General features: G+C 55.9%; 2 protein-coding genes across 6 annotated transcripts in view; one reads left to right on the plus strand and one right to left on the minus strand.

The window, feature by feature from the left end:
• SFI1 (SFI1 centrin binding protein) overlaps positions 1-4463 on the plus strand; it is a gene marked incomplete at its 5' end in the record, with an annotated part of 69867 nt that extends 65404 nt beyond the window's left edge. Inside the window, 8 exons of the mRNA XM_079717022.1 lie at positions 422-496; positions 588-764; positions 836-1098; positions 1726-1830; positions 1935-2148; positions 3287-3624; positions 4095-4206; positions 4280-4463. Of these exons, the coding sequence (XP_079573148.1) occupies positions 422-496; positions 588-764; positions 836-1098; positions 1726-1830; positions 1935-2148; positions 3287-3624; positions 4095-4206; positions 4280-4384 (1389 nt within the window). The 3' untranslated portion in view covers positions 4385-4463. The remainder of the gene's footprint in view (positions 1-421; positions 497-587; positions 765-835; positions 1099-1725; positions 1831-1934; positions 2149-3286; positions 3625-4094; positions 4207-4279) is intronic.
• The window catches only part of PISD (phosphatidylserine decarboxylase), a gene marked incomplete at both ends in the record, with an annotated part of 37932 nt that continues 16467 nt past the window's right edge, over positions 4406-25870 (minus strand). For 2 of the 5 annotated variants that reach the window (XM_079717024.1, XM_079717023.1), the window contains 5 exons: positions 4406-5715; positions 6292-6452; positions 6690-6836; positions 7069-7207; positions 7380-7616. In XM_079717024.1, coding sequence (XP_079573150.1) covers positions 5491-5715; positions 6292-6452; positions 6690-6836; positions 7069-7207; positions 7380-7616 — 909 coding nt within the window. Of the gene's footprint in view, positions 5716-6291; positions 6453-6689; positions 6837-7068; positions 7208-7379; positions 7617-9019; positions 9186-10747; positions 10798-25870 lie in introns of those variants that run through there. The other 3 variants (XM_079717026.1, XM_079717025.1, XM_079717027.1) reach the window with 3 other exon arrangements.

Consider the following 25870-nt stretch of genomic DNA (forward strand, 5'->3'; position numbering starts at 1 on the left):
ACCAGCTTCCTTCACTTGGAATCTGTTTAAGGCCAAGTCACTTCAGGGCCATGTTTCTACAGTGTCATGTTGAAAAATTGTCAGGGTAATATTCAGAAATTAATAGGAAATGCATTTTAGGTCTTTGCCAAGGCCCTGATAAAACACCCGGTGGGGCTGCGTCCTGCTCAGTGGGTCCAGAGGGGTCCAGGTTCCTCTCACCCTCGGGCCCGCAGTGCAAGCAGTCCCAGCTTTTCTCGCTGGAGCCCGCTGCACTGCCTCATTGCTCCGACCCCAGAGCTCCTGGCCTTCGTTCTTCCCAAAAGAGCTTCCTTGATCCCCCCCACCTCAGGGAAGGCCTGACAAGAGAGGGTCGGAGAGCAACCGGGGCCATGGGGTCAGGGTGGCCTCCCTAAGGAGACATTTTCTTTCTGGCCCATAGCTGGCGGACAGGAGGCGGGAGCAGCAGGACACGGCACGGGCCCTGTGGTTCTGGGCCTTCTCACTACAGGCGAAGGTAATGGGCTCCCCGTCCCAGGAGAGGACCATGCCCCAGTGGAGGGAGCCTGAGCAGGAGGGCTGGGCCTCACCTCCTCCTCTCCCTGGAGGTGTGGACTGCGTGGCTGGGCTTCGTGCTGGAGATGAGGAGAAAGAAGGCGCGGCAGGAGCGGGCAGTGCAGGCCTACCACCAGCAGCTCCTCCGGGAGGGCGTTGCACGCCTCCTGTGCTTTGCAGCGGGCATGAAGGCCTTCCGGCAGCAGCTGCATGCCCAGCAGCAGGTGCAGGTGGGCCGGGGTCCCCTACCCCTCTGGGGAGCGGGTAGGCACAGCACGACCTGACCAGAGGCTGGTTGCAGGCGGCCCACAGTCTCCACCGCGTGGTCCGTCGCTGTGCCACGGTCTGGAAGCAGAAGGCGCTGGGCCTGGGCAGGGAGCCTCAGCCCCCCACGTCCACTGTGCGCAGCAGGAGAGTGACGTTTGAGGGTCCCCTTCCCAGCCACCTTGCTGCTGGGGCTGGCGATGCCTCCCTGGAGACCAAGAGGACAACAGCTCCTCGTGGGCTTCGGGGAGCTCTGGACAGCCTGGCGTCGGCCGCTGGGGACACCCAACTCCTGGAGCTGTGAGTAGCACGTCCCTCACCACTTCCTCCTCGCTTCCACCTGGGGCAAAGCTTGGACGGTACAGGAATGACACCGGGCCCCGAGGGTCATGGCTGAGCCACTCGGAACCCTCTGTACAGGATCCTGCGCCCCCGTTCTTCGGCCCTAACCAAAAGGACCACAGCCTCTGTTCCTCCCAAGCATGGGAGAGAATGTACGGTTCCTTAGCAAAGGAACGGGCCGTTGGGCAGCCCACCTCCCGCCCCAGACCTGGTAGTCTCCCCACGTCTCCCGTGACAGCCAGGAAACAGGTACCCTCTTGGAAACCCCACTTTTTTGTGACCTGGCCCAGCCCCATCCCCATCCCCACATGCTGTGCTGCTGTAGCTGACAAGGGCCCCATCTCTGAGCCTGTTCCAGCCTGGTTGCCTGGGTCAAGTGAGACAGCGTGGGTGGAGCACCCCTCGCCAGCAGGCTCACTGGAATTACTAGAAGTTCAGTAGGGCGCCTGGGGCAGAGCCTTGCCTTCTCTCTTCAGTATCCCTGTAAGATGGAAGGGGTCGGACTGAATTACCCCGCCCCACAGAGGTCTCAGGCTCTGAGCAGCCCCTGGGCAGTCTGGAGGAACAGCCTGTGTTTCTTCCCAGTAATGCTGCCCGCTGGGCAAGAAAGCAACCGCGACGCCCAAGCTTCCTGCTGGAGCCCGTTGAGAGCCAGACGCCCCTGGGGTATGGCACCCTTGGGGGGCAGGGGTAGGTGGTGTGATTCTGGGGACTTTAGGGCTGGTGGCCCCCCTTCTGTCCTGCTCCTCGGGAGGGTACCACGCCTGACCAGCTCGTGTCTTCCCTCTGCTCAGGCCTGAGGCACTGTGGGAGCATGGCCTAGGCGAGGTCCAGCCAATAGGCCTTGCGCTGACAACACCCTTCCTGGCAAAGGCCCAAACAGCACTGGACCCAAGCAGCCCCCTGCCAAGCGCCCCTGGCCTGAAGCCGCCGCCCACAGCGAGTACAGGCCTGGAGCTGCTGCCCCCTTCTTCCTTCATGCTGCGTGGGGCGGAAGCACACACCTGGGTAAGTCCCCCTGGTTACCTGGGGTCTTGTTCTGTGGTCTGGTCTTCGTGCCAGTGCTCTTTTTTGTGCACTTGGTGCTATAGCCACAGGAGTACTCATTGCTTCAGGGGAAGATGCAGGGAGGCCTGTGCAGGGGCCAGTGTCCTAGGGGCACGGCAGGGAACAGCCCCTGAGGCCCATCCCTGCTTGTGACGCTTACATGGTGGTGGAGACAAAAGAAACCCCGGCACGCAGACGAATGAAGAGACTGGATCATGGAGGGTCATACAGGGCCTGTTGATAAGTCTGGACTTCAAGAACAGGAAGTTGTGGAGGATGGTTGGTGGCTGTGCTCGGGTCCAGCAAAGGGTGCTGGCGGCCGGGACTGGGGGGGGTGGCTGTGGATGTCGTGGGAGGCAGACTAGGTAGGGCTTGCTCTGATGAGTCTGATAAGAGGGAAAGAAGGAATCGCGGATGGCTCCTGGGTTTCTGGCCTGAAAAGCTCAGGGAGTGATGAGTTCTTTACTGTGAGAGGGAAGATGGAGGGTGGGAACCCAGCAGCTGAAGCATCACGAGTGTGTCTTGAACCTGTCAGATTTGAGGTTAACGCAATAGATTCAGCCTGGCCTTCAGGAACAAGGTCAGGGCTGGAGATCAAAGTTGACAATTCGCAGCACAGGTTGAAGGTAAAGAACCGATGGGGTCATGGGGAGGAGTGGGGCCAAGACTCTGGTACCTGTGACGTAGGAGTCAAGGAGTTCGGGTAAGGAGGCGAGGAAGCACGAGTGTGCAGTGGGCTTGGGCCCCGCAAGGAGCTGGTGCCTGAAGAGCTGTGACCTAAGTAGGGATGGGGGGAGGGTGGGGGATGGGAGAGTGTCCATTCCCACCAGAGGACACTGTCACCAGGAGGGGAGGAGGGTTGTAGCTGTGGTTGGACAAGAACAGTTGCCACTGAAATGCATGGTCATTGTAGGAGGGGGTGTGAAAGGTCAGTAAGGCTGGAAACAGCTGCTTGGGTGGTCATGGGACTCTATTGGTGTCAGGTGCTGAATGAAGGGGCAGGACCAGGTGAGCTGGCTGCGGCAGGTGCAGGTATGGGGAGCCCCAGCTCCCAACCTTCCTCCCGCTTCCCTGCTCAGTGTTCATCCTTCCTTTACAGGCATCAGCCCGGCCGACGATACCTGGGCTTTTGTCCCAGGCCCCTTCATCCCTGGCCAGTGTCCCCAACCCCCGTCTGCTCCTTCCTGGGGACTTCACAGGCACCAGGCCTGGGCCTGGCTCTGACACTGCAGGTGTGTACCTGGGGCCTGTCAGTACCTCAAGTGCTCAGGTCACTCCCGGCACCTGGAATCCCTGGGTTCAGCCTGGGCCCAGACGGGAGGATGGTCAAGATCAAGCTTATTATCCTATTGCCACTGGCCACATGGACCTGGAGGCCGAGCTTGAGGGCATCCAGCAGCAACTGCAGGACTACCAGACCACAAAGCAGAACCTCAGGTGAGACCCAGAAACCCGCCTGGCACCCGTCCATGGGGAACAGGGGGAGCTGTCTGCCCAGTGATGGCCCCTGCATGCAGGCGGCACCTCTCCCCTTCTGTCCTGCTCAGGAAGGCCCAGGTTGGCCTTACCTTCAGGAAAAGCTGAGCAAAACTTTACACCCGTGTCTTGTGGAAGCCGGTGGTCTACCGGGCAAGTGTGACTGACATGGGATGATGCAGTGAGCCACCCTGCTTTGTCTGGGTCCACAGCCCACGTACCCCACGCCCAGGCCTGGGACCCTCAGTGTGAGCAGCAACCTCAATCAGAGGGAAGCGGGCAGGTCCCATGCGGCCAGCTCTGCACAGGGAAGGACAGAGGGCATTTCTGCCTGAGGGTGGAACAGGAGCCCTTCTCCCTCCACCCACACCAGAAGTGTGCTGGGCCTCTGCCTCGGGCCAAGCCAGGCAGCAGGTGCGTCACTCCCTCAGGTCCTGCCAACGGCAAGCAAGCAGCCTGCGGCAGTGGCTGGAGCTGAGCCAGGAGGAGCCCAGGCCGGAGGACCAGGAAGCGGAGCGGCAGGTTCAGGAAGAACTGCAGGAGGTGAGACCTTGGGCAGCCCCGGGACAGCTCCCAGGCGGGGCTTCCTCTCAGCCTGCCCCCTCAACCTCCCCAGGTGGAAGCGCAGATCCAGCAGCTGGCCTCCAAGTTGCAGGCCCAGCGCCAGCCCATCCGCACCTGTATCGCCCGCATCCGTGCCCTGCGGCAGGCTCTGTGCTAGTCACCACCCCATGTCCAGGAACAGAATGCAAAATTGCAGTGAGTTTATTTCAAAATGTTGCAATTAAATGAATTACTGTTCAGAAGTCTCCCACTTTTCATACAAAAATACTGTGCTACTGATACAGTTGAAAAAGTTCAAATGGCTTCTCCTGCAGGAGAAATTCACAGCATCCCCAGGAAACATGAAATCTGGCCCTATCCCCACAATCAGTGGCTCCCTAAGGACTGTGTACCTGTTGCCTGGGGACAGGTTTTCTAGGCACTGACATTCTCCCCTCCTCCACACATCAAATACACACCACCAAGGTTCCTCTGCCTCCAACATAAGCCCCTGATCAATAGCAGCAACTTTCTGTAGGTCTAGATACAGGGGACCCAAGCTCTCCCCTGGCCCCAGCTGGGCCACCACCAGCTAGCTGCCTGCCCCTTTTGCTTTGGACACCACTGAGGGGGTTTGGTAATGGGTCCTGCCTACTGGAAAGAGGACCTGCCAGCTCCGGGAGGTCACTCATCAGGGCCTGCAACGCACAGAGCCATTAGTGAGCACCCTCGGAAGTTGACGGCAGAGTCGGAGGTGATGCATTCAGCCACAAGTGCAAAGAGAGAAGACAGCTTTTCCCAACAAGCAGGGTGGGGCAAATTTGGGAGCAGTTGCATTAAGGGCCCTGGTCTGGGACCCACAGTCAGTGCCAGGAGGCACCTCACCCTATGCAAGGGAGGCCAAAAAGCAGTGATAGGAGGAGCAGCAAGAATGTACTTTAACTACCACTTATCTTAAAACGGAAATCAGACGAACTGAATGCTCGGGCCAGGAGATGTAGAGTCTCCAGTTTATACAACACGTTAGAAAATCTCCAAGAGGGAATCAATCGTCCTGGCCTGCACTTTCTCTTCAGGTGGGTAGGGGGAAGATGTAGGTCTAGGACATGAGAGGGGCTCTGACAACCTTGTCTGCACCCTGGACAGCAGGGACAGAAGTCACCCAGGTCCTGCCTGGTCAGACCCGACGGTCCCCTCCCTAGATAGCCTCAGAGGTTCCCCCTGAAAAGACCCTCACATTTCTGTGGAAAAGACCCCTCAGCAGCTGTGGCCATGGAAGAGGCTCTAGAGAGAGCCCAGAGCCTCCCCGAATCGGATTTTCTGTCCCGCTTTCAGCTTGAAGTTGAAGTCCTTGGGGGCCTCGAAGATAAGCACAATGGTGGAGCCCAGGTTGAACTCGCCCAGGTGCTCGCCCTTGCGCATGGGGATGCCCTCCTTGTTCGTGTGCGTCACGAAGCTGAAGTCATTGTAGGAGCCCTTGCTGTACCGTGGGCTGTTTGTGTGCAGGTCCTGTGGGAGGTGGAGGCAGAGCACGTGGACCTTGAACACACCTCTGCTGCCGTCCCGAACCTGTCCCCCACCCTGCTCAGAAAGGGAGGTCCGGACAGCAGCTCAGGCCATGGACCAGGCCTAACCCGATAGCCCCTGACCAGCTGTGAACTGGAGGGAAATGGAGGATTCAGACCCAACTGTTCACTAGTATGAACGGTGCCACAACATCAGCACCCGGGGGGCTGGGGGGCAAACCGACACCAAGAGGGGAAGCCCCACGGGCACTGGCACCCCTCACACTTGGCCTCCATCAGCATGCCCCACCCAAGCTCCCCTTGAGTTTCTGCAGAAGCAAAGTGCCAGGCAGGGAAGTTAATTCCCTCCCTCACCAGCCACCTCAAGACAGGAGTGGGTGGGGGATAAGCAGAGCAGAAGCTCAAGGCCCAGCCCCTCCTCGGGGCAGCTGCTCCGCACAGCCAGGCCTGGTGGGGGATGTGCCCTCCTAGAACTTAGAGTCCCGATGGACCTGGCTGCACAGGAGACGGTGCAAGTGGCCTAGCCCTTGGGCTTCGGCAGGATCTGGGCTCTGCCTACCCGGTCAAAGTAGATGCGGATGGAGCCCACGTTGGTGGCCCCCACAGCCGTCAGTGAGAAGAAGCCGTGTTTCCAGTCACCAGTCAGGACTACCCGCTCATTGTGGCAGAAGAGCTCTTTGATCCAGCGGGCCATGCCGGGGTTCACGGACATCAGGGAGCCTGTGGGGACAGACACTGCCACTCCCTGCCCATCGGGAGGACAAGCCTCCCAGAGCCCAGTGTAGACGTCTACTCTGGGAGGGCCCAAGACCCACTGTACCCCCCAGCCTGCCCCTGCCACCCACGCCCAGCAGTCACCTCACAGCTTTGGAGCCTGCGTCCCCTGACAGCAAGAAGCTGAGGACCTCTCTGAGGCCCCCAGGGGCAGGTCCCACCCATGTGCTGGCCCAGGCCTACCTGGGAAGTGGCGCCGGTGGGAGACAGTCCAGTCAGTGGGGGAATGGAAGCAGTGGTAGTCCCCGGGGGCCAGGTAGATGACGCAGTGGTAGAGCTCGTTCCCTTCTCGGGTGACCAGCTGGCTCCTGAAGGAGCCAGAGGAGGTCGCTGTGGGGCAGACACGAGCCAGGCACTCAGACAAGCACTTGATGCTGCCCAACACGAAGCCTGCGTGCAGCCTGGACACTGGCTCCAGGAAGGCCTGAAGCTGCGGGCAGAGTAACTACTGGTCTACAGGCCTCCCTCCCAGACCCACTCCCATCCCCACCCTCCACCCTCTGACATCCAGCGCAGCCACACCACAGCACAGCTGCCTGGCCGCCACCGGGCCAGGACCCACCTGGTGGGAAGGGCAGGTCCTCTGCGGGGATGCGAGGGCCCAGGAACGACTCCAGCGAATAGGTGACCCCCTTCACCTGCTCTACCTCGCAGTTCTTCACCTGCCCGAAGTTGAGGATCTTCCCATCCGATGGGCTGATCTGTAAGGGCCAGGAGAGGCTCGGTGTGGGGGAGGGGAGGGGACAGAGGGCAGGGCCGCCGCCTCCTTGGGGTTTGGCCTGGGAGGAGTGCCCACCAGGCCACCTGTTCCTAAAGGCACAGCCAAGAGCTGCCTGTACGGAGGCAGGAATAGAAGGTGGGGTTGGGCCTCACCACGCTGTGCAGGCCGCACACGGGCCGGGCCTGTGGCTTCAGCTTGCGCCGGAAGAACTCGCTGAGGTTGCGGTAGTGGTGCAGGTCCTCCACGGCGGCCTCCTTCATGTTAACCCCGAAAGTCCAGATGTACAGGCTGTAGACGGGCCTGCGCAACCAGTGCGGCAGCTCCACTTGGTTGAGACGGCCCCAAGCCCGCGATAGCAAGCGCGTCGGCACCGACTTGTACAGGGCCACCTGCAGGCCGCGGGCAGGCAGGTGAGTCAGCCACACTGTGTGCTCACCCCCCAACCACCCCCATCAGCCGGTACCCTCTCCCCTCCCCATGGGGGCCACCTCCCGAGGCCTGAGCAGCTTGTCCCCACGAGGGCTTTGTGACATGGTTGTCTCTCACCAGGAACCAGACTGAGCTTCCAAATCTCTCACACATAGTACCGGCCAAGCCTGTGTGACACAGTGACTTACAGCTCAGCTGCCAGCCATTTCCTGCAGACTTCCCACAGCGGCTACCCCACTCCCTCCCCATCCCCCAGGGAGACTGGCCAGCACAGCCTCACTTCTTGAGGTGGGGAGGGGCAAACACAGATCTGACACAGACACACAGGCTGTGGCGGGCAGTACTGCCCGAGTCCCAGACCAGCACAGAAGGGAGAGACCTCTGGTGCGCGGGCAAGTCCACAGCCCAAAGCGCATGTGCTCGTCCCCCCACCCCCACCCCGAGGTTGGGGACTCTCATGCAGACGGGTTGACCACTGACACCCCCCCTTGTCCACACAGCTGTCCCCACCTGGTGCTCCTCCAGGAGGCAGAGGGGACTCGGCCTCTCAGTCAGACCCTCCAGCCAAACTCAGGGCCAGACGACCCAGAAGGGGCAGCCTCTTAAACCTCAAGTGCCTCTGCCATAGCGGGACGTGCTTCTAATTGGTGGCTGCTGCTTGCTGAACACAACCAAGACACCAAGTCCCCAAAGCATAAAAGCAATTCCATTCCAACTTTAAACACCTTTAAAGAGGCAGTAAGTTAGCGGCTCCCAGCTGACGCCCGTCCACGGGGGCGGCCCAGGGGGCTGCCCTATGACCCCAGGCCTAATGCCCAGTGCCCCATAGGTGCCCCTGAGCTTTCAAACCCTGGCAACGCCCCACCTGGGCTGTCCAAGGGCCTGGGAGCAGGGTTTCCTCCTTGGGGCCAGCTTGCCTGAGAGCCAGGCACAGCCAGGCCGCTCCCTCACGCAGCCCTGCCTGGGGCTCCTGGGTCCTCAAAGGCATCCTCACCCAAAGGGGCCCACACAGGCTCCAGCCTCCCTGAACCACCCTCTGGCGTCCAGAAATTAATTTGGGTTCTTCTCAAAATCACCCCTAAGCTCTTTTCAGACACCATTTTCTGAATGCCCAATGTGGGTTCTTTTCAGAAGCAGAGTCCCCACGTGGCAGAAATGCAGGCAAAGAGAGCAGGCAGTGGACGGTGGGCCGTTACAGTCACCTGTCTGCAGCCCACCCTCTCCACAGGCTCGCCTTCCAACATGACCCTGCCGGAGCGCTCAGGCCCACCTCTGATCTGACAAATGTCTCCTCCTCGGTCTCCTGGGCCCCAACCTCAGGCCTGCCTGGGGGGAGGCCAGGCCGCAGCCCCTGCACACTTACCCTGCTCACAGGTCTCCATCCCACCCGGCTGAGTGGCCTGAGGGCGCCAAGGGGCAGGAGGTAGTAGAGGACCGTCAGGGGCCAGGAGCGCAGTTTCAGGGCGGGTTTGGACATGCAGCTCAGCTGTCCCAGCCTTCGCCTCAGGGCCAGCTGGGGGAAATACAACCTGCAGGGCACATGTCCGCACACAGCCAGGGTCAGGGGAGGACCGGGGCCCCACCTCACCCTCAGCAGGTTCGCCTCTCGATGGAGTCGGGCGGCACCGGCCAAACTCCTTCATCCCAACCCCACTCTGAGTTGGGGGCTTGGCTGCCTCTGGTCGGCAGACTCACTTCCCAGTCTCCCCACCTGCCTGTCAGCTGAGACACACAGGGTGAGGCACCTCTCAGATGGAGTAGCTTCTGAACCTGGCAGGGACCCCGGAGAGAACCTTGGGGCTGAGTGCACCAGGAAGATGGTGCAGCGCCTGCCTTGCGGCCCCCTACCGGCCTGGGGCCAGCTCTGCCCACACAGGCTCCGAGGAGAGCTAGTCTGATCCCCCTTAGCCCCTGGCAGCGCAGGATCTGGGAAAATCTCTTCATGGCTCCAAGCCTCTTATTTCCTCATTTGAGGGGCCTGACAAGATCACAAAGGAACATACAAACATGCACAAGCACTAGTGCGCGTGTACACACTCACGCACGCATGCACGCGCGCTACTGCTCCATCCATCCCCGTGGTCTTTCTGCATCAGGTCAGGTTCTCCAAAACGATCCAGAGGTTGGTGGGGATAAGCTCCCCGCCAACCCTCAGGCCGCCTTCCAGGTCTGCTGGGGCCACATACACCTGACCCAGGCCCCTCCTTCCGATAAAGGTAGGTGGGCTTTCCCCAGACCCCACCAGCTCAAATTCAGCGCACTCAGCCAGGCTGAGCCTCGGGGGAACCAGACTCTGGGATGAGCCTTTCCACCGGAACCCTGGCCCTCCTGAGGCATGACACTGAGGCCCAAGTCACCTTGCCACATGCCTAGGACCTAGAAAGTGCTCCTGAGGCCCCAGTGTGGCCATCAGAAGACCACACTGCCACCCACTCTGAGAATGTCCCGGGGCTTTGGTTTCCTCATCTACAGAAACACTTCATTCAACTGGAGAATAAGGCTCCATCTGTGCCTGTGCGCGCTCAGAGCAGCTCTGTCCTCTGCCCCCAATTGCTCAACAAACCAAGGAACAAAGAGGCACCTCAGCTGATATGAAAAGCAGAAAAAAATGGAGAACTGAGCCGAAGGCCAGGCCCTGCAGCTCAGTGGTGGCCCTGGGAGGCGCTGCTTCTTCACTGCTCACCAGACCCCCTGTGTCCATTGTCTCTCCCATCCCACCCCCTCCAGCTTTAAGAAGGTCTGGCAAGTGGGTAGGGGCCAAGCAAAGCCTGACATCACTGCTCTCCCCTGGGCTCCCCCCATCCACCTCGCTCTCTGCAGAAGTACAGGGACCAATCTCGGAGGAGCTGTGCTGCAGCGGGGCGGGGGCGCAGCGCAGACACTGGCCCACCAGCCTGCTGGCCCCCCTGAAACAGGCTCTCCGACTCAGGCCCCCCGGGCCAGGCCCCTCCAGCCGCGGGGGCTGGTCCCCTGGCCCCCTGCCGCCGCCACCACCTCCACCACGGGGCCGCTGGACGTGAACTCTGACCTTTCGGAGGTCGAGGCGGGGCGAGGCCAGGTTAGGACGCAGCCATGGCCCGCAGCATCTCACCATTTTGCCGCGCGGAGCTCCGGTCCTCGCCGCGCCTCTGACTGACACATGGTGGGCGGCGCAGGGAAGCAGTGCCAGGCTCGCTCCCTTTGTCTCTCCTCCTTCCTCCCTTCCCCCCCGGAGCTCCTGCGCTGTCACCGCTCCTCGCCCCGGCGGCTGCGGCTGGGGGACCGCTCCCTGGCTAGGTCCAGTCCAACGGATCAGGGCTGTTGCAGAGACAGGCACCGATCACACACCTGCTCAGCCTGCGCACCGGCCCCGCCCTCGGCCCGTTCTGTCCCTGGCTTGGCTGCCTGCCTGCTCCCAGCAGGGAGGGGACCCGGCGCCTCTGAACCCAGGAGCACAAGTGGGAATCTGAGCCCCGCGCTCCAGGCGGGCGCCCAGCGTCGGGCTGTCTGCGGCCCCGGCGGCCCCTCCCTCACTGGGACCTGACCCATTTTCCTTTCAGATGACAAAGTAGCATCTGAGGGATGAGGGCGCAGGAAGGCAGGAGAGGCGCGGCGGTGAGACCCCAGCATCTGGCCTGCTCTGGCTCTCTCCTCGTCGTCGTCCCCACCCACCGCCTCAGGGTCCCCCATATCTGCCTCCTCTGAAGAGGGGCACCAGGGCGACCTCAGGGAAACCGGCCGCCCCGCCTTCCCATCTCTCTGGGGAGGAACAGCACTTTGGTCTGCGGCCGCCCGGCTCCCTGAGAGGACGCCCAGCCTCTGCAGATCACGGGCAGGGGGAGAGCAAACATTCTGCAGCCTGGGAGTCACAGCCCGCCCAACGCAGCCCTCAACCCACACACCCGGCGTCGTCTTTAGATGAAGACATGCGGGGTCCCAGGGCTGCTCCGAAGGCAGAGAACTGACCCGGCCCAGGCCCCCGCGCCGAGACCGGACAAGAGGCCCCAACTCGGACATGGTTCAACCCTCACAGGCTAAACTTCTGAGGTCCTGGGCAAACCCACCTCAGCCAAGGAGGTGAAAACCGCCAGCCCGACACCTGCCAGATCTCTAGGTGTGAGTGGCCATGGGGCTGGATGAGACTGACTAAGGTCTGGACGTTAGCATGGATTTCCACCCCTGCCAAGGCCCACCCCACCTCAGACCAGGACCCCTCGGCAAGCTCATCTCCCCAGGCCACCCGCCTCTCTGAGTGGCCGTTGAATGGCAGGAGGGCGCCCACACAGGCCTCCTCCTGCCCAAGGCCCCATGGAAACTCTGACTTTTGTCTGGCCAGGCTCCAGCTGAGGTCCCACTAACTCCCTTCCTACAGCCCACCTGCCGAGCACAGCCCTGCCCCGCCCTCCCAGCCTCGGGCCCCAAACTCGCCTCCCGGTGGCTCCCCAGGAAACAGGCCCAGCGGGGTGATGGGCAGTCAGGGTTGCTCCTGAAGCTAGGCTCCAGGACAAGGCTCTCTCCCCGACTCTAGAAACTCTAGAAAGCTTGGGCTGCGTGCACAACCGGGATTCACAGTGGGGGCTGGAGACGCCTTGTGGGCGGGGATGAGAGCCAGGCCTCCTCCTGCCAGTTTTCCTCGGTGGGACCTTGACCGCTGCAGGATGTTGTCAGAAAGGCACGTTCAGGAAGCCACAGACAAACCCAGCTTGGCCCAAAACCTCAGGACCTCAAAGCAAATCCCCGTGTGTGCCTTTGCATTGCATTCGCCCCCAAGGCCTCCAGTCCAGGAGCCTGACCGGGCCACACAGCCCACCAGGGCAGTGGAGGGGACTCTGGGGGACCAGCCCAAGGAGCTGCTATCCTGGAGAGACTCCAGGAACTGCCCTGAGAAGCTGGGCAGGAGGTCTTCACGCCTCAGTCCTGTCTCTGTCACTATTCTACTTCCGCTTCTAAAACGGGACACTGAGACCAGAGTCAGGTTTCTTTTAAATCACCAGTGTTCCCCAAAAGGCCCCCAGCAAGCTGACATGAATTCAGCTGTCCACCAGGAAACGGGCCAACACCCTCTGACTAGCTCAGAGCCGCAGGACGGAGGGAAGGGGGTCCCTAGAGGTCACCCCTTCTCACTTTCCAGGAGCAGAGCCACTTCCTCAGCCAACAGTGCTCCCAGCATCCCCACCTCAGAGCCCCACTTGCCCTCCGCGCCTACAGTGGCCTTTGGAGGCCAAGCTAGAGCTTTCTCCCTTTCTGGTTCCCTGAGTGCAACTTGGGGAGTTCAGGCCTGAAGGAGGAGCCTGCAAGGAGAGCGCCCTGAAGCAGAGAAGTACAGACACCTTCCCTCTCTCCCGAGAGTCTCAAGGACACTCTGTGGAGGTGAGTTTGGGGCTATGACCAGTAGGACTTTAAAGTCATTACATGGCCATGTGGAACATGAGAACACAGAGGCTTTGGTGGGGGGAAAGGACAATCTGGTTACTGTGATCCTGGATGCCCTCCCCCCACCCTCGCGCTGAGAGCTGGGAAAGGCCTTGCAAGTCACACGTGCTCTCTGAGTCTCAGTTTCCTTATCTGGAAATGGGAAGGGTCCTTCCTCCTTTTCACCCGCCTTGAGTCTCAGATCAAAGCTGTGACCAAGGCCAAGAACAACTCTGCTTAGAAACCCCATGCCTCTCTTCCACCCAAGAACTCAGTGCAGCCTCACCCCCCAGACCTGGCTCCCAATGCCTCCCCCCTCCCTTTCCAAACCCACGCTCTGGGAGGACAGAAGTTTGCTACCACTGGGAAGATGGAAGGAACAGGGCAGAGGAGGCAGTTTTGACAGAGGAGCCCAAACCACAGGGGCAGCGATGATGTGAGTAGGAAGAGATGGCTCAACAGGACCATCTTGGGGGGGGCTCACCTTTGTCAGGACGTGCTGTTCTGGGGGTTCACACCCCAGAGGTGCTGCAACATCCCCACCCACCCCTCACCGCCCTCGACGAAGGCCTTGCAACCCTGCACGTGTCCAGCCCGAGAGCCCAAGGATGTGCTCCTGCTCCCTGAGTGGAAAGCTCACTGGGTGCCAGTTACTCGGCCTGAAGCCTCAGCAGAAACCCCCGGTGCCCCCCAAAACATGCGTCCCCAGCCTGACTTGCTGTGCACACTCCCGGCTCTGGAGGGCAGGGCTGCTGGGTAGCTGTGTCAAGGTGGGGTCACCAACCATTCCTCCCCTGAGTTCCAAGGCTAGAAGCTCACAAAATGTCAGAAGTAGGGAACCAGGAAAATGGATTCTCCCGGGTGAAATGGGTGAGCCATCTTGGGGGAGCCTTGGGCGAGAGAAGAGGAAGCAAAGAGAAGGGTCCAGAGGCACCTCTTTCAAGGGCGGTAGAGATGGGGACAGGACTCGGCAGGACTCTTTCTTAAATCCCCTCAAGGAAAGGAACCTTCTCTGGGGCAATCCTTGGCACTAGTGGGGAATGGGGTTCTGGGAAGGGCGGGGTGTCACCCCCTCCCGCCCCTTGGCTGGTACATGGTGACAACTGCAGCATGTCCGGTCCCACCAAGGAACACTGCCACTTCCCCCCCACTCTGGCGCCCGTCCCAGACCCTTAGGGCAGAACTGAGGAAATGGGCGCAGGAGGACATCGAGCCGCCCGCAACGCCCACATTTCCCTTTTCCGGGCCGGGAGGCGAGGAGATGCTACACGACGCGAAGGAAGTGAGCTCATCCTGCCCGGCCCCGTGACCCACCGTGGGGCCAGGGAAGCCACACTCGATCGGGGTTGGGGGGTGGTCTCCTCAGGCCCCAATTGGTGAGGGGTGACTGGCCTCCCTGCTACGCGAGCAGGCCTTCCGCTTGCGCGGGGCGGCTCGGCCGCGGCAGCTCACTCACCGGCAGGTGGTCCGCTCCGCTGGCTTCCGCGCCGCGCGCCGGCTGAACTCGCAGGGAGGCGTTGCTCCTTGCTCCTCGGAAGCCTGACTGCGGGCGGGCGGGCGGGGGCTCGGCTCCACCCAGTCAGGCAACCGGGGGCGGCGGCAGGAGACCGGACACCAGGCTCGCTCGTCAGTCGCGCCCCGCCCCCCAGCCCGGGGTTCCTTTAAGGGGAGGGGCGGGGCCAGGGGAGCGGCGGGAACAGGCGACCTGCCCGACGGCCACAGGACTTCGCGGGTGCCTCCTGGGGGCGGGGCTGGGCTCCCTGGGCCGAGAGCTCCTCCCACACACCCCTCCGGGCCGCCAGGGCCTCCACGTGCTGCGGACCTCACCCGAGGGCCGGCTTCTCTGGACTGAGCACAAAGCCACCTCCAGACACCTCTTCTAGCCCTCGAAGCCCTCGCTCCTTCATACACCCGACCCTGAAGACAAAGGCTGCTCCTCACCCCACCCCCTCTCCTCCAGGCAGACACACCCTGACACACAAAATCCCCTGGTGCAGACCAGCAAACAAGACCCAGTGGGCAAGGTCCACCCCCGCCCAGCACGTAGGCTTCCTAGCGGGGATCAAGACCTGTGGGGTGATTCTCGTCTTATCTTTCTACCCCACTAGATGGTACCCCACTGCAGGGTCAGCACCCTACCCCCATACCCACTGAAAACGCTCAGTCAACATGGGATGGAATTAACCAGCTTAACACCTTTTAGGGGAGGGGGAGGGTCCAGCGGGGAACACCACCACTACTCAACCACAAAAAGCATGTGGAATTCAGGAGCCTGATTAGCTGAAAAACCCCAGCTTCTTTTGACCACTGGGAATTTAGTTTCTAAAGCAACATTTAGACGAGGAAGAGAGCTGACAGGGCTTGTGAAGAGATGGGCAGCTCAGTCAAGGCAGCCTGGAAGAGGACACAGCAGCATGCCGACACAGCCCCACACACCTGCCCCCTCATCCGGATCCAGCCCAACCAAGTGTTCCATAACAAGCTGGAGGGATCCTTGGGACGCCAGTAGGAACTGGGAGGCAGGGAGGTGCACGGCCCACCTCAGCCTCCTAGCCTAGGCTCACAGCATTCTTGGAGGCCCAGCGAGACTTTAGACCCCTGCTCACCTCAGAGCTCCAACCAACCACCACTCGAGATGGAATAAAAAGGAGTTAAAGCACAGGAAGATGCTGACACACAATCTTAGCAACACTAAATTCCAGAACCAGAAATCCAGGAAGACCGTCCTGACTTCCCCAAAGCCTGCAGTGCATCCATCAGGACCCAAGTTAGACCTAAGGGGGAAAAACAAGTCTGGATCAAAAGCCCAGATTCTTATTTGCTGAGCGGCCTGTGGAGCGCTGATGCTCTCCACTGTAAAATGACCAACTGGGCCCCTCCACATGGACCAGAGCTCCTCTGTAATCATTCAAAGCCTCTCAGGCCGACTGGCGTCTAGGAAACTCATAAACCAGCCCACAGGTCTGCCCTGAGATTAGCCCGCCCAGCCTTCTAACCTGCCCTCCACCACGTATATCTCAGGAGGGAAATGCCTTCTGGACAATATTCCAGACAATACTCAACATGATTTCTGGGAGTAAGAAAAAAACCCCTGGAAGGTTTACTCTCCCAGCCCAAATGAGGTCCCTTCTGGCCACCCACACTTGGTCCTTAATTTCTAGTCCTCCCACCTTGTTTGGACTCCCCTGGGCGGGAGTGCCACCTAGTGCCATTGCGAGGCTCTGCAGGCCCCAGGCCACTTGGCCGCAGCACTCCTGGACAGGCCAACCTCCTCAGTCAACCCACTGCCACTCCCCTGCTCCTTGCAGAGTGAACTCCGTGCCCTGCTGTGCCAGGGGACAGAAGGGAGTGGCGGGGTAGGGGTGGCAGGTGCTCTCTGTTAATTCTAATTCCCTGGGGGCCGATGGAGGCCCCTCGAAGAAGAGAGGTGATGGTCGGTGTCCCAAGGCTGGCACGAGGAGCCAGGGACAGGTTATCAGCCTTACAGAAGCCTGGGCAGGAACCCGGACAAGCACGGACTACGCTCAGGTGATTCCTTGATCTGAAGGCTTCTCATAGCCCTGCCAAATTCTCCCTTCGTGTTCTCGAATGTTTCCTAGCAATCCCACCAGCCCAGATGACTTCTCTGCCACCCAGGCAGCGAGGAGGGTGCAGCAGGGTAAGGAAGCCCAGCAGAAAGCTCCCTCCAGGCAGGAGCCCAGCCTTGTCCATTCCCTTTCCCCTTAGTGGTGCAGGCACAGAGCACCCCCTTGGGCTGGGGGAGGCAGGGGAGAGGAAAGACTGGAGTGGCTGCCACAGCTCCTGGCACATACCACAAAGGAGGTCCCTGAAGCCTTGAGATGTCCTCCTGACCTGGAATAAGCCCAGGATTCTCTGAGGTCAGAGCTGGGCAGGCAGCAGGGTCTACTTCCCACCAACTTGACTGACTGCCCATTTTAACATCCAGAACTGTCTTCTCAACACCTATTAGGTAAGAGGTAAAATAGTACTTACTGAATCTCCACCCCCTGCCAGCATAGGACCAGGTATTTATTTACACCTACATCATTCTCATTTAACAGCAGCCTGTTCACAGAGGGGAACAATAAAGCTATAACAATTACAGGAAGTTTAAAAACATGCAAAACATGTTCTACACTGTCCAGGGTCATGGACTCGTGGAGCGAAGGAAATGCCAAGTGCAGATCAACAGGGTAGGGGTGAGCGACGTGGGAGACCTGACAGGCTGATCTGGCTTTATTCCTTTTCAGAACTGGAATGTCACACCTCACATTTTAAAAATACTAAACTGAGGGCAGAAACAACGAAGCGGTGCTAACACACCCCATGGCCAGACGAGATAACAACAAACCACGTTATTATGCTCAGATGTGGACTGAAGTGTTTAGGGTTGAAGTTTATAATGTCTGCTATGTACTTTCAGTGGCTCAGAGGAGAGTCTGTACATATGCACAGAGACAAAGCAGATACGAGGAAACATTAATAACTGGTCACTCAAGCAGTGTGTGTGGGTAACAATTCTCTCAACTTTTCTACTCTGTTCAAAAGTGTTCACAATAAAATACTGGAAGACTTTGCTTTAAGCCACAGAAAAACCTCTAAATTCTACTACTAGGGAGAAAAGCTCAAGACCACATTGAGCACACAGCGCCTCTCTGGCCCTGAGGCAGCATCACGCCCACCACTGCTGCTTCATGAGGCGGGTGGGGCAGTTCCAAGCCGAACCCCTCCCTCCTGTCCAGGCAACAGCCCTCTGACGGCAGCAGCCCTCCGATGACCACAGCCCGCTCTGCAGCCTAGGGCCCCATCTCCGCAGAGTCAGCTCCTTGGTTTGCAGGAGGAGGGACACGTGGACGGCTTCTTCCCCAAAGGGCCCCCCTTTCTACCAGGCCAGCTTCCCCACCGCCTGCACCTCTGTCCGCAGGACCCGTGAAGGCAAAAAGGACTCCTCAGAAGCACCAGAGACCAAGGGAAATCTGCCACGAGATGCCACCCTTCATGGAACAGGCAGGAAACCCCGGCGGGAGGGGGGTAGCACACCTGGGCACTCCCCCCATACACACCTGCCATCCAGGTCACCTGGCGACCTGGGCTTACAGACGCTACACAGCTTCCACCCCTCTTGGTAAGAAGCACTTATGAAGGTCTGTTCCCCCCTTTGACTTAGAGGGACAAAAAGGACAGCATATCTGAAATCACAACTGCCACACAAACGCAGACTGCGATGCTCGGGCACAGGCGGTGGCCTTCCAGCTCCAGTCAGTGCTGCTCCCTTGAAGCCAGTTCTCCAAAGAGGCCCGGTGGCAACCACCCTCCCCACTGAGGCCAAACGCCAGGCCCAGGTAGCCCAAATAAGGTAGCTGGGCTCTTTGACCCCAAACCCTGACCTTTTTCAGGAAGGACACCATGAGTTCCTGAAAAGAAACTCGTGGAAGCGTCCCCTCCTCCATGCCCGGCACTCAGCCTGCTCGAGGCTCCAGTTCTAAGGGCAGGGCGTTCTCCTGGTCTGACCAGAGCCGGAGGAGTGTGGTGGATTCCTTGTTCCGTGCCATTTAGACTAAACGTTAAACTTACAAATACTCTGAGCCAGTATAGACAGACAATAAACACATGAAAATGTTGAAGTGGACTCACATTTAAAGAAAAGCAAATTACAAACTGTATTAAGGTATGATTCTTGATGTTCCCTATTTCCTCCACTGCTCTCAGTAAAGAGCTACTCCACCCCTCCATCCACTCAAGTCAAAACTCACGAGTCATTTTCCATTTCTCTCTCCCCTCAATCCATCAGTGCATCCTGTCCACTCTCCCCTCAAAACATACCCAGAATCGAATGTGGAATCTAAAAAATACAGCAAACTAGTTAATATAACAAAAAAGCAGCAGACTCACAGATATAGAGAACTAGTGGTTACCAGTGGCGGGGGGATGGGGGTGGGGAGGAATATTGGGATAGGAGAGTAAGAGGTACAAACTGTTAGGTATAAAATAAGTTACAAGGACTTCCCTGGTGGCGCAGTGGTTAAGAATCCGCCTGCCAATGCAGGGGACACGGGTTCGAGCCCTGGTCCGGGAAGATCCCACATGCCACGGAGCAACTAAGCCTGTGTGCCACAACTACTGAACCTGCACTCTAGAGCCCACAAGCCACAACTACTGAGCCCGCGTGCCACAACTACTGAAGCCCACATGCCTAGAGACCACGCTCCGCCACAAGAGAAGCCACCGCAATGAGAAGAATGAGAAGCCCGCGCAGTGCAATGAAGAGTAGTCCCCGCTCGCTGCAACTAGAGAAGGCCCGCACACAGCAACAAAGACCCAACGCAGCCAAAAATAAATAAATTAATGAATTAAATAAGTTGCAAGAATATACTGTACAACATAGGGAATATAGCCAATAGTTTATAATAACCTTAAAAGGAGTTTAACCTTTAAAAATTATGAATCACTATATTGCACACCTGTAACTTATACTGTACATCAACTATACTTCAATAAAAAAAATACCAGAATCGAGGGCCTCCCCCCCACCCCAACTCCACTGCTCCCCACTCTGATCCAGGCCACCACTTTCTCTTGCTGGGATCCTGTCAGAGCCTCCCAACAGGTCCCCTAATCTGTCTCCACAGCAGCCAGGACGACTGGATCAGAACCTAGATCACTCAGCACTCAGAGGACAGGCTGAGCTGGTGCCACGGGTCCTCCTGCCCTCCTACCTTCCTGCCCTCTGTGCCTCCAGCCACAGGGGCTCTTTGTTCTCCCTAAACAGCTACAAGTGTTCTCTATCCATCTCAAGCCTCTACCTGGACCACTCTCCCAACCCCTCAGATGCCCCCTCAGCCCACACGGCACTAAGCGGGGGCCTTCCTTCCTTCCCTGACTGCCTTGCTCCCAGCCCAGCTCTGCCCCAGCCTGAGACACTGTGCCCTTTACCTGTCTATGTTCTCTCCACGGCCTTCAACCACTAGACATGTCCATGTGTCCGTCTGTTTCTCAGCTGTCTCAGCCCCTAATGAGGGAAGCTCTCTGAGGATGGGAGCTCTAGCTCTATTTACCAGTGGATCCCCAGCATCTCAACAGGGCCCGGCATACGGAAGGAGTTCAAAGATTTGTTGAATGAAGCAGCAAATTCAAGAAGAGAGGAATGGTGTTCATCTATGACAATTGTTTCAGTAACACCCAGTGTGGTTCATATACCCAACAATGCCTATTACAGATGGGTACAATAGTTTTAGACGTCAAACATGTAGCAAAAATCGTGCAGGTGCCCAGACCCCTTCAGACAGCAATTCTACACTGAGGCATTCAGCCTGAGGAAAAGGCCTACGTGCAAAGATGTGCTCTACAACGTTAATCACGATGGTAAAAACCACTGGGGCACCAGAATCCACTATGGTAGTAGAGCCACTTAAGGTATATAGTTACATGAAGTCTTGCAAAATCATCATATGTAGCAATATGTATAAGGTAAAAAAGGCAAGATACAAAACAGGAGTAGCTGACCCCTGAACAACACAGGTTTGAATGCGCAGGTTCACTTATAAGCAGACTTTTTTCAATAAATACGTACTACAGTACTACATAATTGGAGGATGTGAAGCCACGTATACCGAGAGTGGCCTGTAAAGTTATATGCATATTTTCAGTTGCTGGGGGGAGGGGAGTCAGTGCCCCTAACCCCCGCATTGTTCAAGGGTCAACTGTATATCCATTAAAAAAAAAACAGACAGACATCAAGTGAAAAATAAAGCCCGTGATTATGCAACAAGTCGTCAGGTGAGAAGGGCTGGGAATCATGACTGTCCTCCCAGTTCTCCAACATTCTGTCAGAGCGTTACATCACCTCTGTCATTTACAAGAGAATGAGACTGACTTCCAGAAGGGGGCCAAGACCATTCAATGGGAATGTGCTGGGAAAACTGCACATCCCCATGAATGAAGTTAGATACTTAACCTTACACGATATAAAAAAACATCTCAAAATGGATCAAAGACCTAAACATAAGACTTAAAACTATAAAATTCTTAGAGGAAAACAGGAGAAAATCTTCATGACACTGGATTCAGAAATGATTTCTTGGATATGACACCAGAAACACAGGAAATAAAAGTATAAATAGATAAATTGGACTTCATCAAAAGATATGATCAAGAGAGTAAAAAGATAAGCCATAGAATGGGAGAAAAATATTTGCAAATACATATACCAGATAAGGGTCTAGTATCCAGAAAAATAAAGAACTCCTGCAACTCAGCAACGAAAAACCACACAATTCAAAAATGGACAAAGGGGGACTTCCCTGGTGGTGCAGTGGTTAAGAATCCACCTGCCAATACAGGGGACACAGGGTCAAGCCCTGGTCCGCAAAGATCCCACATAACACAGAGCAACGAAGCCCATGCACCACAACTACTGAGCCTGCGCTCTTGAGCCCGTGCTCTGCAGCAAGAGAAGCCACCGCAATGAGAAGCTTGAGCACCACAACGAAGAGTAGCCCCCGCTCGCCATAACTAGAGAAAGCCCGCGTGCAGCAACGAAGACCCAACACAGCCAGCCAGCCAGCCAGCCAGCCAGCCATACATACATACATACATACATACATACATACATAAATAAATATTTTTTATTTATTTTTTTTTTTGCGGTACGCGGGCCTCTCACTGTTGTGGCCTCTCCCGTTGCGGAGCACAGGCTCCAGACGCGCAGGCTCAGCGGCCATGGCTCACGGGCCCAGCCGCTCCGCGGCATGTGGGATCCTCCCAGACCGGGGCACGAACCCGTGTCCCCTGCATCGGCAGGTGGACTCTCAACCACTGCGCCACCAGGGAAGCCCAATAAATATTTTTTAAATGGACAAAGGGCTTGAACAGACGTTTCTCCAAAGATATATAAATAGCCAATAAGCATGTGAAAGGATGCTCAACATCACTAGTCATTAGGAAATGAAAATCCAAACCTCAATGAGATACCATTTCACACCCATTAGGATGGCTATTATAAAAAATAAATTAAAAGGTGGATTAGAGACCTAAATGTAAGACCAGACACTATAAAGCTCTTAGAGGAAAACACAGGAAGAACACTCTTTGACATAAATCACAGCAAGATCTTTTTTGATCCACCTCCTAGAGTAATGGAAATAAAAACAAAAATAAACAAATGGGACCTAATGAAACTTAAAAGCTTTTGCCCAGCAAAGGAAACCATAAACAAGATGAAAAAACAACTCTCAGAATGGGAGAAAATATTTGCAAATGAATCAACGGACAAAGGATTAATCTCCAAAATACATAAACAGCTCATGCAGCTCAATATTAAAAAAACAAACAACCCAATGCAAAAATGGGCAGAAGGCCTAAATAGACGTTTCTCCAAAGAAGACATACAGATGGCCAAGAAGCACATGAAAACCTGCTCAACATCACTAATTATTAGAGAAATGCAAATCAAAACTACAATGAGGTATCACCTCACACCGGTTAGAATGGGCATCATCAGAAAATCTACAAACAACAAATGCTGGAGAGGGTGTGGAGAAAAGGGAACCCTCTTGCACTGTTGGTGGGAATGTAAATTGATACAGCCACTATGGAGAACAGTATGGAGGTTCCTTAAAAAACTAAAAATAGGGCTTCCCTGGTGGCGCGGTGGTCGAGAGTCCGCCTGCTGATGCAGGGGACACGGGTTCGTGCCCCGGTCTTGGAAGATCCCACATGCCGCAGAGCGGTGGGGCCCGTGGGCCATGGCCGCTGAGCCTGCGCATCTGTGCTCCGCGACGGGAGAGGCCACAACAGTGAGAGGCCCGCATACCACACACACACAAAAAAAAGACTAAAAAAAACTAAAAATAGAATTACCATACGATCCAGCAATCCCACTACTGGGCATATACCCAGAGAAAACCATAATTCAAAGACACATGCACCCCAATGTTCATTGCAGCACTATTTACAACAGCCAGGTCATGCAAGCAACCTAAATGCCCATTGACAGACGAATGGATAAAGAAGATGTGGTACATATATACAATGGAATATTACTCAGCCATAAAAAGGAATGAAATTGGGTCATTTGTTGAGATGTGGCTGGATCTAGAGACTGTCGTACAGAGTGAAATAAGTCAGAAAGAGAAAAACAAATATTGTATATTAATGCGTGTATGTGGAACCTAGAAAAATGGTACAGATGAACCAGTTTGCAAAGCAAAAGTCGAGACACAGATGTAGAGAACAAACATATGGACACCAAGGGGGGAAAGCGGCGGGGCGGTGGCGATGGTGGTATGATGAATTGGGTGATTGGGACTGACATGTATACACTGATGTGTATAAAATTGATGACTAATAAGAACCTGCTGTATAAAAAAATAAATAAAATAGAGCTTCCCTGGTGGCGCAGTGGTTGGGAGTCCGCCTGCGGATGCGGGGGACGTGGGTTCGTGCCCCGGTCCGGGGGGATCCCGCATGCCGCAGAGCGGCTGTGCCTGTGAGCCATGGCCGCTGGGCCTGCGCATCCGGAGCCTGTGCTCCACAACGGGAGAGGCCACGGCAGTGAGAGGCCCACGTACCGCAAAAAATAAATAAATAAATAAATAAAATAAAATTCAAAAAAATTTTTTTAAAAAGTTGTTGTTGAGGATGTGGAGAAAGTGGAATCCTCAAACAATGCGAATGGGAATATAAAATGGTACAGCCACTGTGGAAAAGTTTGGTAGTTCCTCAAAAAGTTAAACATAGACTGACCATATGATCCAGAAATTCCACTCCTAGTTATACACCCAAAAGAACTGAAAGCAAAGACTCAAGCAGATACTTGTACATCAGTGCTCACAGAACCACTATTCCAACAGCCAAAGTGGAAACAACCCACTATGTATCAATAGATGATAAACAAAACGTGGTCTATCCATAAAATGGAATACTATTCGGCCTTAAAAAGGAATGAAACTCTGAAACATGCTATAAACATGGATGAATCTTGAAAATCTGGTAAGTGAAATAATAAGCCAGACACCAAAGGACAAATGTATGATTCCACTAATATGAAGTACCTAGAATAGTCTTCACAGAGACAGAGTAGAACAGTGCTTAAGGGGGCTGGGTGGGAGGTAGACTAGGGAATATTATTTAAAAGGTACAAAGTTTCTGTTTGAGATGATGAAAAAGTTCTAGGTACGGATAGTGGTAATGGTTGCAAAACAGTATGATGGGGCTTCACTGGTGGCATAGTGGTTAAGAATCTGCCTGCCAATGCAGGGGACACAGGTTCGAGCCCTGGTCCAGGAAGATCCCACATGCCGCAGAGCAACTAAGACCGTATGCCACAACTACTGAGCCTGTGCTCTAGAGCTCATGAGCCACAACTGCTGAACCCATATGCCACAACTACTGAAGCCCGTGCACCTAGAGCCCATGCTCTGCAACAAGAGAAGCCACTTCAACAAGAAGCCTGCACACCACAACAAAAGAGTACCCCGCTGCCGCAACTAGAGAAAGCCCGCGTGCAGCAATGAAGACCCAATGCAGCCAAAAATACAACACAGGGAACATGGGTTCCATCGCTGGTCCGGGAAGATCCCACATGCCATGGAGCAACTAAGCCCGTGCGCCACAACTACTGAGCCTGAACTCTAGAGCCCATGAGCCACAACTACTGAGCCCATGCACCACAACTACTGAGTCCGTGCACCACAACTACTGAAGCCTGCGCACCTAGAGCCCATGCTCCGCAACAAGAGAAGCCACCGCAATGAGTAGCCCCTGCTCGCCACAACTAGAGAAAGCCCGTGCACAGCAATGAAGACCCAATGCAGCCAAAAATAAATAAATAAATTTATTTTTTGGAAAAAAAGAAAAGAAATAGACCCCAAAATGACAGAAGATGATGAAAAGGAGAAAAGGACTTTGAGACGGCTAAATAAACAAGCACAATATGCTCAAAGATTTATGGGAAAATATCATAATGAGAGAAATGGAAGACATAAAAAAGAACCACTTCAGGGCTTCCCTGGTGGCGCAGTGGTTGGGAGTCCGCCTGCCAATGCAGAGGACGCGGGTTCATGCCCCGGTCCGGGAAGATCCCACATGCCGCGGAGCGGCTGGGGCCGTGAGCCACGGCTGCTGAGCCTGTGCGACTGGAGCCTGTGCTCCGCAATGGGAGAGGCCACAGCAGTGAGAGGCCCGCGTACTGCAAAAAAAAAAAAAAAAAAAAAAAAAAAAAGAACCACTTGAAACTTCCAAAATGAAAAACAGAATGTCTTCAATGAAAATTTCTACAAAAAGCTACTAGAATAAGTGAATTTAATAAGATTACAGAAATTTTCATATATTGCTAATGGGCACACAAAATGGTAAAACAACTATTAATACTTTCAAAACAGTTTGGTGGTTTCTTTTTTTCTTTCTTTTTTTTTTTTGCGTTACGCGGGCCTCTCACTGTTGTGGCCTCTCCCGTTGCGGAGCACAGGCTCTGGACGCGCAGGCTTAGCGGCCGTGGCTCACGGGCCTAGCCGCTCCATGGCATGTGGGATCTTCCCGGACCGGGGCACGAACCCGTGTCCCCTGCATCGGCAGGCGGACTCTCAACCACTGCGCCACCAGGGAAGCCCAATGGTTTCTTATAAATACACAGTTACCTATGAATAGTAATTGTACTTTTAGGTATTTACAGAAGAGAAATGAAAACAAATGTCTACACAAAGACTTAAACACAAATATTCATATAGACTTTATACATAATAGTCAAAAGATGCAAACAACCCAAATGTCCACCAACAGATGAAGGGTTAAAAATAATATGTGGGGCTTCCTTGGTGGCACAGTG

The sequence above is a fragment of the Hyperoodon ampullatus genome (assembly GCF_949752795.1).
Source record: "Hyperoodon ampullatus genome assembly, chromosome: 13".
NCBI lineage: Eukaryota > Metazoa > Chordata > Mammalia > Artiodactyla > Ziphiidae > Hyperoodon > Hyperoodon ampullatus.